This window comes from Antechinus flavipes, chromosome 1, assembly GCF_016432865.1.
Source record: "Antechinus flavipes isolate AdamAnt ecotype Samford, QLD, Australia chromosome 1, AdamAnt_v2, whole genome shotgun sequence".
Classification (NCBI taxonomy): domain Eukaryota; kingdom Metazoa; phylum Chordata; class Mammalia; order Dasyuromorphia; family Dasyuridae; genus Antechinus; species Antechinus flavipes.
This window is the reverse complement of record NC_067398.1, coordinates 81,463,360-81,478,036: the sequence shown is the minus strand read 5'-3', so window position 1 is coordinate 81,478,036 and position 14,677 is coordinate 81,463,360. Positions and strand designations below refer to the sequence as shown.

Genomic DNA, 14,677 nt, shown 5'->3' with positions numbered 1-14,677 from the left:
TCTTCCCATCAACTTAGATTCTTTTGTTGTCATTTAAAGCCCTTCCCAGCCTGATTTTACATGCCTTTTCAGCTTTATTATACACTCACTCACTTTTCACACTTTGGCACAGCAACAGCAGCAAACGGGTTTCCTTGTGTTCCTTCTGTCTTCAAGGTTCTCACCTTTGTCCAGTTTGCCCCCCATGCTTGGAAAACCCTCCCCCCTCACTTCTTGGAATTCCTAATTTCCTTCAAATCTCAGCTCAATAAAGATAGTCCCTTGCCCCAAAATCATTTCATATTTATATTTTATATGTACTTATATGTGTACATATTCCTATAGAATATAATCTCTTTGAGGACAGAAACTCTTTAATTTCTGTCTTTGCATCTGCCTGGTAGAATTCTTGGTCCAGAATAGGTAGTTATTAATTGTGTAATGATTGAGTCTTAGTTTTGTGGTAGTTAGTGTTTCTAAGGGAATACCATAAACTGAAAATGTACATGCCATTACTTTTCCTATGTGCTGCTATTGTAATAAGATCTGACATGATGAATGTGGAACTCTTCTAAGTACAGTTTAAATATAGAGATCAAATGAGATAATTTTTGTAAAGTGCTTAGCACAGTGATTGGCATATAATAGACATTTAATAAATGCTTATTCCCTTCCTCTTGGTTTTTATTTTGAGTTTTGGAAATTCAGCTGGTTTCACTGTTTTAGTCTGATCCAGTATTAATTGAAGGTTATAAAATTTACAAAACTTGGAGTGTATTCTTTTCTTTTAGATTCTCTAGATTAAAATATAAAAAGTAAATTAACTTTTGTTCTTATTCGATACTTACTTTCCAAACATCCATCCTTCTGTTGTTGAAGTCAGATAAAACCCTAGATTCCTTTCAATCCTTTACTGAACAGCCCCTAAGATTCCAACCTACTTTATTTTAGTTTTGCTTTTGTGAGATGTCACTTAATATATAGTTTATAAGATATAGTCAGCTTTTAAGTCTAATGCTGGTGTGGAAGGCAGCATGGCAAAAATGGTGCAACGGACAAGGAAATGAATTTGGAGCAGAGGACTTAGGCACATATCCTAGCTCTTAACTAGGGACTTTTTGTAAACAGGGATAAATGATCTAATCTCTCTGTGCTGCAGTTTCTGCATTGGTAAAATGAAGAATTAAGTAATCTCTAAGATCCCTTTCAGACCTAAGTTCTTCTCTCCTTCTCTTTTGGTCACTTTTCTTCCTTGGAAGAGGGAAGGAGAGCAGAGAGTAGATGAAATTTTTTGAATTTAACGTTCGTCTTAGGAAAAGACTCTTAAGACCAAAATCAAATTTTATCATGTTCTGCATGTCCTTTCCCTCCATTGGTTAAAATAAACTCTTTTTCATATGTACAATATAGATATAGCTCTTCTTTGAGATTAGTTTCATTTCTATTGGAATTGGCTTAAATTCTAGCCTTAGCTAAAAGTGTAGCTTTCTAGAAATTATGATTGGCCAGGGCAATTAGTTGGTGTAGTGGATAGAGCATCAGCCTTGAAATCAGGAGGATGTGAGTTCAAGTCTGGCCTCAGACACTTAATACTTCCTAGCAGTGTGACCTAGGGCAAGTCACTTAACCCCAATTGCCTCAGCAAAAAGAAAAAAGAAAAAGAAAGAAAGAAATTATGATTGGTGTCTGAAAAGGTGAGATATGGGGCAGGAAGAAGAAAAAGGGTATCAATGCTTCTAAAACTTAGGTGAGAAGGGAAAAGTTGTTAGGACACCTGTTTTTTCACTAATAATATCAGAGAATCTCCTCTACCCTGCAGGAATAACTAAAATTTGGAGTGGGTAAGTTCCTGTCTTTCAGAAGCTCCAGATGGGTTGATTATCTCTTAGCCAAAGTCTGTCTTTCATAGCAGATTTCCATTGTATAGTGGTAACTGTGATTTGATTTTACTTACAATTTTCTTTAAGATCAGCTATCCCATTATTAGTGCCCAGTTCTTGTTATATTACAAGGATGCATATCTTTAGAATTGTCTCAATGCTTACTTAAGACCTTTGCTGGATACTCTATTTCTTCACTTGATGTACTATTATTTCTGACATGGATAACATTTTATTTTTAGGTATTATCTAGGGAATCTTATACTGTGGCCTGGGAGTTTCCATGGCTGAATTTCTTGATGTTTAGTGGATGTCCTTGGGCCTACTAGTTAACTTTTTTAAATGACTTGGCCTAGCTTCAATAATAGTATTATCTTGAGGAATGATAGGCAGGAGAGGGACATATTTTTGAGCAATTGGCTCTGTGTGTGTGTGTGTGTGTGTGTGTGTGTGTGTGGTATTAGATAATATTTGAAGTCATTGCCATTCTAGAGTCATAGATGTAAAATAAACGTTATTCTGTAGGTGTCTGTTTTGGTGAATGCTGCTGGGGAATCTGAAAAAGCAGTAGTCATTTCTGTCTGTTCCTTTTTGTAGGACGACGGCTGCTCGTGCTAAGGTGGTGACTGATTGGGTGTCAGAGGGCGGGGTGCTGCTGATGGGGTATGAAATGTACCGACTCCTCTCCCTGAAGAAATCCTTTGCTACAGGTAGGAAGAAGAAAACCAAGAAACCTGCTTGTCCGGTAATCATCGACCTGGATGAGGAGGATCGACAGCAAGAGCTCATGAAAGGTGGGTTGGTCTCTCTGACCTGTGTCATCAGTGAATGGGAGTGCTGTGCCCTGAAGCTGAGGTGTTGGATGGCCTAGTGGAAAGAGGCTTGGTCGGAGTTTGCTGACCTGCCAGCTACATGGTTTGGAGGGAGAGCCCTTCACTGTCTTGTAACTTTCTAGATCTGCTGGGTAGGGATGATGAAAAATTACTGAGGGGGGGAAGCTTGAAAAGCCCACAAGAACAAAATTGTTTTACATGCAAAGCTAGCTTCTCTTGGAGGCCTTTGCTGGGGTCAGGGAGGGCCTTCTTTCTGATCCACTAGGCTTATTTCACTGTCTTGAATGTGTTCATTTGCTAAGACTTTTGAGCTTGAGCTTAGAGTTACACATGTCCTGGTAGAAGTAGGATGAGCACAGCAAAGGCTACAAAAGCCATTGACTTTCCGGCCTTTACCTCTTGGTTTTAGATTGTCTTAAAACCAAGAGCCTGGAGGGACAAGCTGCAGGGCACTATTCTCTGCATCCATTGTCTATGTTGGGTTTGGTCAGAATCCACTTTTAATCTTGGGGATCATTCCTAGCATATTATAAATCCTTATCTGCCATCTCTTCACTGTGGGTTTCAAGAAGGTATGTTGAATTTTACCAATGTTGAATTTAGCCAATAAAAAATTGTTAAGACACTGTATTGGCTATGAAAATTATATAGCTGACATTCCATGAAACCAATCATAGAAGTCAACCAGGATTTATTAAGCATTTACTCTGTGTTAGGCAGTGCCCTAAGCTCTGGGAATACAAATATAAACAAAAATAAAAGCGCCTCAATCTTCAAAGAGCTTATATTCTTAGGAGGGAAGAAGACAGTTCATAAAAGGAAGCTTAAAAGCTGGAGGGAGAATGAAGTTTTTGTGCTGTGTGTCTTCCATAATTGATGTAAAGGTTCCTGTATTGTTTTCTAGTTTTTTTCATTTTTCTCACAAAGTAATTTCTCTCCAGAATGCTGAAAAAAAGGAATAACCTTTGATTTTTTTTTCTCACTTTAGGCATTGAAAAGGCCCTTTCTCGCCCTGGTCCTGATGTAGTGATTTGTGATGAGGGGCACCGAATCAAGAATTGCCATGCCAGTACATCCCAGGCCCTAAAAAATATCCGGTCTCGCCGACGGGTGGTGTTGACTGGATATCCTCTCCAGAACAACCTCATTGAGTACTGGTGTATGGTGGACTTTGTACGCCCTGATTTCCTAGGCACTCGGCAGGAGTTCAGCAACATGTTTGAGCGTCCCATTCTCAATGGGCAGTGTATTGACAGCACCCCTCAGGATGTTCGTCTCATGCGATATCGAAGCCATGTTCTTCATAGCCTCCTGGAAGGATTTGTGCAGAGGTGAGTCATTCTGAAGGTCTCCAGATTTCTAGAAATTGAGGTTGCTTTTATATAAAAGGATTTATGGCCACTCCTTTTAGAGGTTTCATGATACTTTATGGAAGGCATACTTAGTGACCAGGCAGCAAAATTGGAAAGATGAAACCAGTCATACAGATAAACATTTAAATCCGCTTGTGTCCTGGGACTAGTAGTACCAGTTCCTCAAAAACAGAAGTAACATTTCCCCACTGTGTCTAACTTCATAGGAGGATGAGCTAACAAAGTTTGTGGGCTTATTGATGAAACTGACTGGGGGTTAGTAGGAATATCCCCCCAGGGATACATATGCTGAGGGAAAAAAATCTAGGAATCTTGGTACATATTTGATCACTCATTGCATTTCATTAGAGTAAAATTTCTTTTATGCCATGATGTAGTATCACATGATATGCTTTTCACAGTTCTAAACTGTTTGTGGAACTTAAGGAAATCTAAAAAAACTTCCTGGATTGGTTTTGTTTGTTTTTTAACAAAATAAAAAACAAAATAGAAAAAGAAAGAAAGAAAAGAAAAATTTATACAAAAAACAAAACATTGTCATATGCCCAGCAGAAAGTAGGGAGGATTCAAAATATATAACAATAAATTTCCATTTCAAGAAAGCATATATAATAATAGAAGAGATTATATTCATGAATGTCCATCTTTCCTTTGCTTCCTTGTAGGTTATTCTTTTGTTTTCTGCTATGCACTTTTTACTTTATTCTTTTTTTTCCCTTCCTCCCCTACCCCCCCTTCTTCCAAATAGACTACAGCTAAACATAAATATACATACATACACACACATATCCATATATCTATATACATATATCTGTGTACATACATATTCACATATTCATATACATACATATACATACATACATACATACATATATATATATATATATATATAATATATATATATATATATATATATATATATATATATATATATATATATAACATACACATTTACCTATGCATGCATCTAAATCTAAGCATGAATCTAAAACAGTATTAATGTGGCTGACATATAATGTAGATTTCTCTTTTGATTGAATCTTTTAAGTTTGATTGTCTAAGACTATCTAGGACTGTATAAAACTAGTCCTAGTTTTTTTTTTCCTAATTTTACTCCTGGTCTTTGTTGTAGTGTTTATGTATATCCTTCATTTCCTCTCCCTGCTAATTCTTTTATTTTAATTCCACTCCTTAATTTACCTTGCTGTTACTCAGCCTCTCCCCATCTTTGCATGGATCCCTTTATCTTCTCCTCCCACCCTTTCCTTCCCTATTCATCCCATTCCCATTAATTTACATACCATTTCTCACTCCTATTAATCTAAACACTCTTCTGTACCCCACCTTATATCCTATGCCACCCTTTCTCATTAATCTACATACCTTATTCCACTACTATAACTCAGTACACTCTTCTATACTCCACCTTATCCTATTCTCTCTCCCCTTATTTTTTTAAATATACTTATTAGATATACCCTTTAATGATGTATATGTAATGTTGCCTATTTAATCTGTTCCTGATGTTTTTTCAGAGTTAAGAGTCTTCTTCCCTTTAATGCCTTTGTGACTGTTTCTTCCTCTGCATCTCACTTGTATAATTATGATTTTTACATTTTCCTAGACAGTTTTACTTTTTAGTGTCAGATCATATTCAATTCTGCCCCACTCTTTCTTTTTCACTGCTCAATTACTCATATCAATTTTAAACATTTGGTATACATTTCCATGTTTAAAAAACCATAAATGATTTGTCCATGGTGAGTTCCTTGAAATTAATCTTTGATATTGGGTCTTATATATTAAATTTTCTATTGAGTGAGACAAAGTCCTGTAATCTGCAAGTTTGCCAAATGTCCATTTTTTCATTCAATGTTATGGATAATTTTCCTGGATGTGATATTTTTAGCCATAGGCCTAGTTATTTTGATTGCTGATATATGTTATTCCAGAGCCTGCAGTCTTATTGTGGCTGCTGATAAATTCTGTATAATTCTAATGGTAGCTCCAACATATTTAAAGTATTTTTTTTCTTGTTTCTTGTAAAATTTTCTCTCTGATCTGGTAGTTTCAAGATTTGGTAATAATATATTCCTGTGTGTTTTCCACGTAGGATCTCTTGGATTTTTTCTATTTCTACTTTTACCTTGTTCTATTCCAGACAATTTTCTTGGATTCTTTCTTTCTTTCTTTCTTTCTTTCTTTCTTTCTTTCTTTCTTTCTTTCTTTCTTTCTTTCTTTCTTTCTTTCTTTCTTTCTTTCTTTCTTTCTTTCTTTCGAACATATGCATGGGTAATTTTTCAGTACTGATCCTTGCAATCACTTCTGTTCCAACTTTTCCCTTCCTTCCCTTCACCTCTTCCCCTAGATGGCAGGCAATCTCATATATGTCAAACATGTTAAAGTATGTCTTAAAAACAATATATATATATATATATATATATATGTGTGTGTGTACATATACATTTCTCTTGTTACACAAGAAAAATCATATTTAGAAAGGTAAAAATAACCTGTGAAGAAAAGCAAAAATGCAAGCAGTTCACATTCATTTCCCAGTGTTTTTTCTCTGGGTGTAACTGGTCCTGTTCATCACTGATCAATTGGATTCTCTCATTGCCAAAGACAGCCACTTCCATCAGAATTGATTTTGGATTATTTTTTGCATTTTTTCAAGGTTCTTTTTTTAGTCACAGCTTTCAGGTAGTCTCATTATTCTTATATTTTCTCTCCTTTATCTATTCTCCAGATCTGTTGTTTTTCTTATTAAATGTTTCATATTCTGTTCTATATTTTTATTTTTTATATTTTGTTTTATTATTTCTTGGATCCTTACAGCTTTACTGGCTTCCTCTTTCCCAATTCTAATTTTCAAAGAGTTTTTTTCTTCTTTTAAGACACTGTATCTCCTTTTCTAGTTGGTTAACTTTTTTTTTTTAATAATCTTGTTTCTCTTGATTTTTTTTTTCTCAAAATCTCTCACTTGATTTTTATTTTATTTTCAAAACACATGCATAGTTTTAAACATTCACCCTTGCAAAACCTTGTTTTCTAAATTTTTTTCTCCCTCTCCTCCCTCCAATCTCTGCCCAGATGGAAAGTAATCCAATATATGTTAAACATGTTTTTTATACATATTTCCACAATTATGCCGCACAGTAAAAATCAGATCAAAAAGGGGAAAAATAAGAAAGAAAACAAAAACCAAGCAAACAACAACAACAAAAGTGAAAATATTATGTTGTGATCCATAGTCAGTCCCCATAGTCCTCTCTCCATCACAAGACCATTGGAACTGGCCTGAATCACTTTGCTGTTGAAAATAGCCATGTCCATCAGAATTGATCATCATATAATCTTGTGGTTGATGTCTCATTTAATTTTTAAAGTCTTTGAATTCTATAAATTCTTTCTGGGAAGATAGCCATTTAACATTACTTTGAGAATAGAAGAGACATTTTTGTCTTTTTTTTTTTTAACTTTACTCTTTTACATCCTTCTCTGAAGATAAACCCGATCTTCTCTATTCCCATAGTAAGTTTATGTGATTAGGTTCTTTCTTCTTTGCCAGTTCACCAAAACTCTACCCTCCTGCAACTATCTGCAGCCAGCAGCATCCCTGCCTCATGGCTTCTACACTTACCAGGCATTCTGGTTCCTTCTCACCCAGGACAGTATTTTAGCAGCACAGCTGGACATGATGATCCTAATCAGTAGAAGTTCTTTCAGTCTTCCTCATCTTGGACCCCCAACTCCTCAGGCTATTTAGGAGGAGAAAGTTCCTGTGGTTTGGACTGAGGCTCCCACCAAATCCAGATAGACTCAGGACTCCCACTGGCTGTTTCTGGGGAGCTAGCTTGGAGGTTTTGCACTTCACACTCATTAAACCTGTTTTGGGGTCAGTCTTCTTCTGTTTTCTCAGGAAGGACCCCTGTTCTACCCTATCTCCTTTGTTTTTTACCAGTCTATGTTTGCCTTGAGGTGCAAATTTGTTCTTTTCGTGGGAGAAATCTGGAAATCTTGAAATTTTCTGACCTACTCTATCTTCCCAGAATCTTCCCCCCCTTCTGGGTTTTTTTTTTTAATCATCCTGCTGTTATCTTCACCATCTCCATCATCCACAAATATTAATTGAATATTTACTTGTGTGCTAATTGCTGTGGAGCCAGAGAAGCATAATATGCACTTGGCCAGCTTTTAAAGAATGTCTGGACTAACGCTGGGTGGAAAAAAGGGAGGAAGTGTAACCTAATAGAAAGAAAAGTAGGATCACAGGTCTTGGAAAAGGAGGGTGCATGCTCTATGTCATGGATGCTGAAAACAGCAACTTAGAGAACAGGAGGCTGTGATTACACATTTCACCTTTGCAGCTAATTTACTAATTGACTTTGAGTCAGTAACAGCCTCATTGCCTTACATTCTTGCAAAGAATCTAAACTTCATGTGTGAGGATTTTTTTTGTTTGTATTTATATCATTTATATCATCATATCAAATCTTTATATCATTTATATCATCAAGGTATATGGAGTGTTCAGGAGGATTAGTGCGAGGGCTTGCCAAGTCCTTTTCAGGGCTGCTTACCACCTGTCACCCAACTCTCATCTGTAGTTTCAGGAAACTGTTGCATATTCAGTGACCACCTCCCAGGAAAAGCCATCTCAGCAGATGTGCTAAAGCAGGTTGAAGGTAACTGAGGAGTCTCAAACCCATCAGTGAGTTAGGGGGAGTTGGCTACCTTCCCCCAGCAGAATGGGTAGATGAGAATAATTTGTTCGAATGGCCATTAAGGCGGCAAAAGCAGGCACCGTAGAGTGCTTAGAGCTTAGTCAGACGTTGAAGACATCAGAATCATCCACTGCATCCCCAGGCCATTGCCAGGCTTCTTGACTTTTGCCTTACCGCTGGACTTCATGGCTCAGGAAGACAGAGAAGCTGACAACTTTGTGCAACTCTGTCTCCCTTGAATGTAATTCATGCCCAAGTTAAGACATTACCCTGAAGTCATTGGTCCTTTTCAGAAATGAAGGAGGGACAACATTTGTATCCCCCATCCTTGGTATAGCATAGTTGCTTAATGTTTTTTGAATGATAAATTATTCAAAATTTGGCAACTTAGAGCTCATTAATGAATAGCCACAGTAAATCATAAAGGTCCCTTAAAGGAGGACTAATTATGAATATTTAATTTTTATTCTGTGTCATCCCATGACCTTCTCCTATTGGTTTCTCACTTTACTTTTGGCATTGCCTCTCTAGGCGAGGCCACAGTGTGTTGAAGATACAGCTTCCATACAAAGAAGAGCATGTAATCCTAGTGAGACTCTCCAAAATCCAACGGGCTCTGTACACAGAGTTCATGAATCGTTTCCGTGATGCCAGCAACAGTGGCTGGCTGGGGCTCAACCCTCTCAAGGCATTCTGTGTGTGCTGCAAGGTAAGTAGGGGGAGTAAGAAAGTTAGATCCCTTTGGGAAGATGTAATTGAAATTAGTGTCACTGGGATGTTACATCATTGCTCTAGTGTCTGCCTACTGAAAAAGAAAGTAAAATGAGACCCCGCTGCCTTAGTGACCAGGCAGGCCTGGAAAGTGAGGAGTTCCCAACTGCCAGTCTCCCAGTGCTGAACTGCTGTAACCCTGGAGAGATCTCATCCTCTTTGTGAGTCTGGCTTTCCCTCTATAAAGAAATGGGACACTGCTGGCCAGTCTTTGGTGTTAACAGCAGGGAGATTTAAAGAAATCCATATTTTTAAAAGGCTGGGCAGTGCTTTTTTCATTTATCTCTGCATTCAACTGGATTGGAATTTGCTTTAGGCTGATTTTGCTCATGAGAGGTGGGGACAGTGCAAGGTTAGCTAAATCTTGTCTGAAGTCCTAAAAGCAAGGAAAAAACCTCTCTGGTTTGTGTAATTACCAAAGGCAGAGACTTAAGAAGTCCCTGTGAGAGATACAATGGTGTCTGCAAGAAGAAAAACTTTTCATTTTAACCAATGCTAGCAGTTGAGCTTGAGCTGTTTCAATGTGTCTTATTTCCCATGAAAAGTTACTTTACCCAAATCAAAAAGGTGCTTTAGCCAAATCGAACAATATTTGGTGAGTGTGAGGTTCAGACGAAATTTGCCCAGCAGTCAGTCCTCACAGCCTCATATCAGTGACAGGAAAATAAAGTTTTCATGAATTTAATAGTGATATTTTCACTACCCCCACACCAAAGAATTATGTGCCATAGCACAGACTTCTTTGTCATATATATATTAGAATTTAGAATATCCCCAGAGCAGAAATCTTTTTACTCACTCATACCGTGTCAAAAATGGATCTGGTTTTACATTTGGAGACTCTTAGTCACTAAATATCTAGCTTCTTTGGAAGGTTGAAACAAATAGCAACAGAACTTTAGCTCTTGATTCCAGCTTTCTGTCTATAGACTAAGCAAAGGAACACATCCCTTGAGAACAAAATCTCTTTTTTTTTTCCTCCCCTGAGGCAGTTGGGGTTAAGTGACTTTCCCAGGGTCACACAGCCAGGAAGTGTTAAGTGTCTGAGACTAGATTTGAACTCAGGTACTCCTTACTTCAGGGCCGGTGTTCTATCTGTGCCACCAAGCTGCCCCTATCATTTCTTTTTTAAAAAATCATATTTTGTTTTTATATCATTAAAATTTCTCCTAATATCCTTCCATATCTCTCATTTCTATGGATTACATTGTGGAACTAGAACTACTTAATCAAAAGGAATTTTCATTTTCATCTTATATATGTGTGCGTGCGTGTGCATATGGCCAGCAGAAGCTTGAGGGATAGCGAGGAGGGAGGGAGGAATGGCAGGAGGCAAGATTTAATTCTTCCCATTACTCATCTCTTTTCATGGTCTTCAGATCTGGAATCATCCTGATGTGCTACATGAAGCCCTTCAGAAAGAGAACCTTGCCAATGAACAGGATTTGGATGTAGATGACCTCAGCACAGCTGGGACCAATGCCCGCTGCCAGACCCAGGGAATTAAGGTCAAAACTGAGGGTAGCACTTTGGCATCCTCAGGAGGAGAGGCAACAAACAGCAAATTCCTACAGGGGGTAGGCGGCTTCATCCCCTTTCAAGAGCGAGCTAACCAAGTTGTCACTTATGAATGGGTGAGTTCAGGAAAACTGCTCTCTCTCTCTGATCTCTATGTTGGCTCTTTGAGGACAAGGGCCCTTTGTTTTACTTGTAAGCACCTTTGAAATGCTAGATGATGTGCTAGGCTTTGGAGGTACCAAGACAAACAAAAAATGGGTCTTTGTCTTCAAAGCAGTTAACTTCTATTGAAGAGAAACAACAGGAATATAATAGATTCAAGATAAATAAAAATTTTTGAACTCATTCACTACATGAAAATAAAGCTAGGACCAGAGTGATGGCCAGAGATGAGGGAACACTGGAAGTCACAGGGAGGACAAAGAAGAGGGATAATGAGACAGGGTCCCTATGCTTTTCACATCATTAATATTTAATAAGTGTTTATGCACTGAAAAGTTGAACATTGAGGGGAAATAACTAGGTGATAAGTGGTGATATACTGTCAGTTTGGGGAAGAAATGTTCATTGAAGACAGGGGAGCAGTTCATACCTTTTGCCAAATAATAGCAAGAATACTAGCAGTTAGAAATTATCTTGATACAAGGGTGGCTGTTGCTTATAAATAAACTGGCTTAGAACCCTACTATTTGTTATTTACAGGAAACACATTTAAAGCAGGGTGATACATACAGAATAAAGGTAAAAGGCTGGAGCAGAATCTACTATGCTTCATTTGCAGTAAAAAAAAAAAAGCAGGGGTAGTCATCCTTATCTCAGACCAAGCAAAAGCAAAAATTGATTTAATTAAAAGAAATAAGGAAGGAAACTATATCTTGCCAAAGGGTAGCATGGATAATGAAGCAATATCAATACTAAACATATATGCACCAAGTGCATATATATATATAACATCTAACTTCCTAAAGGAGAAGTTAAGAGAGCTGCAAGAAGAAACACAGCAAAACTATACTAGTGGGAGATCTCAACTTTGCTGTCTCAGAACTAGATAAATCAAACCACAAAGTAAATAAGAAAGAAGCCAAAGAGGTAACTAGATAGATCTTTGGAGAAAATTGGATCGAGACAGAAAGTAGTATACTTTCTTCTCAACAATTCGTGAAAGCTATACAAAGATTGACCATATATTAGGAAACAAAGACCTCAAAATCAAATGCAGAAAGTCAGAAATAGTAAATGCATTTTTTTTTCAGATTATGATGCAATAAAAATTACATTCAATAAAACGCCAGAGGAAAATAGACCAAAAAGTTATTGGAAATTAAATAATCTCATCCTAAGGAATGAATCTGTGAAACAGCAAATCATAGATACAATTAATAATTTCATCCAAGAGAATGACAATAATGAGACAAAATACCAAAATTTGTGGGATGCAGCCAAAGCAGTTATTAGGGGAAATTCTATATCTTTAGATGCTTACTTGCATAAAATAGAGAAAGAGAAGATCAATGAATTGGGCTTGCCGCTAAAAAAGCTAGAAAAAGTATTTTTTATTTTTTTTAAAATCCCCAATCAAATGCAAACTTTAAATTCTAAAAATAAAAGGAGAGATTAATAAAATTGAAAGAAAAAAAACTGTTGAATTAATAAATAAAACTAAGAGTTGGTTTTATGAAAAAACCAACAAAATAGACATATAATTATTTAGATAAATAAATAATTAATTTGGTTAGAAAAAAGAAAGAGAAAAATCAAATTGAAGAAGAAATTAAAGGAATAGTTAGGAGTTATTTTGCCCAACTTTATGCCAATAAATTTGATAACGTAAGTGAAATGGAGGAATACAGATTGTCCAGATTAATGGAAGAGGAAATAAATTACTTAAATAGTACTGTTTTAGAAAAAGAAATAGAACAAGCTATTAATCAACTCCCTATGAAAAAATCTCCAGGGCCAGATGGATTTACATGTGAATTCTACTAAACATTTAAAGAACAATTAACTCCAATATTATATAAATTATTTGAAAAAATAGGGAAAGGACTTCTACCAAATTCCTTTTATGACACAGACATGATACTGATATCTAAACCAGATAGGATGAAAACAACAAAAGAAAATTATAGAACAATTTCCCTAATGAATATTGAGGCAAAAATCTCAAATAAAATATTAGCAAAAAAATTACAGAAAGTCAGCTCCAGGACAGTGCATCATGGCCAAGTAGGATTTATGCTAGCAATGCAGGGCTAGTTCAACATTAGGAAAACTTTTAGCATAATTGACTAAATCAATAACCAACCTTAACAAAAACCATACGATTATCTCAATAGACACAGAAAAAGCATTTGATGAAATCCAACATCCATTCCTATTAAAAACACTAGAGAGTATAGGAATAAATGGACTTTTCCTTAAAATAGTCAGTAGCATCTATTTAAAAGCATCATATGTAATGGAAATAAATTGGAACTATTCTCAATAAGATTGAGATTGCCCACTATCACCATTACTATTCAATATTGTATTAAAAATGTTAGCTTTGGCAATAAGAAAAAGAGATTAAAGGAATTAGAATAGCTGATAAGGAAACCAAATTGTCACTTTTTGCAAATGATATGATGGTATACTTAGCGAACCCCTGAGAATCAATTAAAAAACTATTAGAAATAATCCACAACTTTAGCAAAGTTTCAGGATACAAAATAAATCAACATTTTTATACATCATTAACATTAACATACATCATTTATACATCATTAACAAAATCCAATAGCAAAAGATACAAAGAGAAATTCCATTTAAAATAACTGTAGATAATATAAAATATTTGGGAATCTTATTTGCCAAAAGAAAGTCAGGAACTATATAAGTAAAACTACAAAACACTTTCTACACAAATAAAGTCAGATATAACTAATTGGAAAAATATCAAGTGCTCTTGAATAGGTCGAGTGAATATAATAAAGATGACAATATTAATTAAGTGAATCTATTTCTTTAGTGCTATACCAATGAAACGCCCAAGAAACTATTTTACTGACCTAGAAAAATAACATAATTCATCTAGCAGAACAAAAGGTCAAGAATTTCAAGGGAATTAATGAAAAAAATGCAAATGAAGGTAGCCTAGCTGTACTAGATCTAAAACTATATTATAAAGCAGCAGTCATCAAAGCCATGTGATACTGGCTAAGAAATAGACTAGTCGATCAGTGGAATAGCTTAAGTTCATAGGACAAAATAGTCAATGACTATAGTAATCTAATGTTTGACAAAGATTTTGGGATAAGAATTCACTATTTGACAAAAACTGCTGGGAAAATTGGAAAAACTAGTATTGCAGAAAGTAGGCATAGACCCAATCCCCTAACCCTGTATACCAAAATGGGTTCATGATCTATATACAGAAAGAATGAGATTATAAACAAATTAGAAGAACATAGGATAGTTTATGAGGAAGGAATTTGTGACCAAAGAAGAACTAGAGGTTATTATTGATCACAAAACAGATAATTTTGATTATATCAAGTTAAAAAGCTTTTGTACAAACAAAACTAATGCAAACAAGATTAGAAGGGAAGCAACAAACT

The 14,677-nt window shown here is 36.0% G+C and overlaps 1 protein-coding gene across 2 annotated transcripts in view; it reads left to right on the top strand.

Annotated features, from left to right (window-relative positions):
- Nucleotides 1-14,677, top strand: part of RAD54L2 (RAD54 like 2) — a 90,819-nt gene that overhangs the window by 56,166 nt on the left and 19,976 nt on the right. For both annotated transcript variants that reach the window (XM_051985649.1, XM_051985644.1), the window contains exons 8-11: nucleotides 2,457-2,653; nucleotides 3,681-4,023; nucleotides 9,324-9,501; nucleotides 10,943-11,197. In XM_051985649.1, the coding sequence (XP_051841609.1) occupies nucleotides 2,457-2,653; nucleotides 3,681-4,023; nucleotides 9,324-9,501; nucleotides 10,943-11,197 (973 nt within the window). The remainder of the gene's footprint in view (nucleotides 1-2,456; nucleotides 2,654-3,680; nucleotides 4,024-9,323; nucleotides 9,502-10,942; nucleotides 11,198-14,677) is intronic.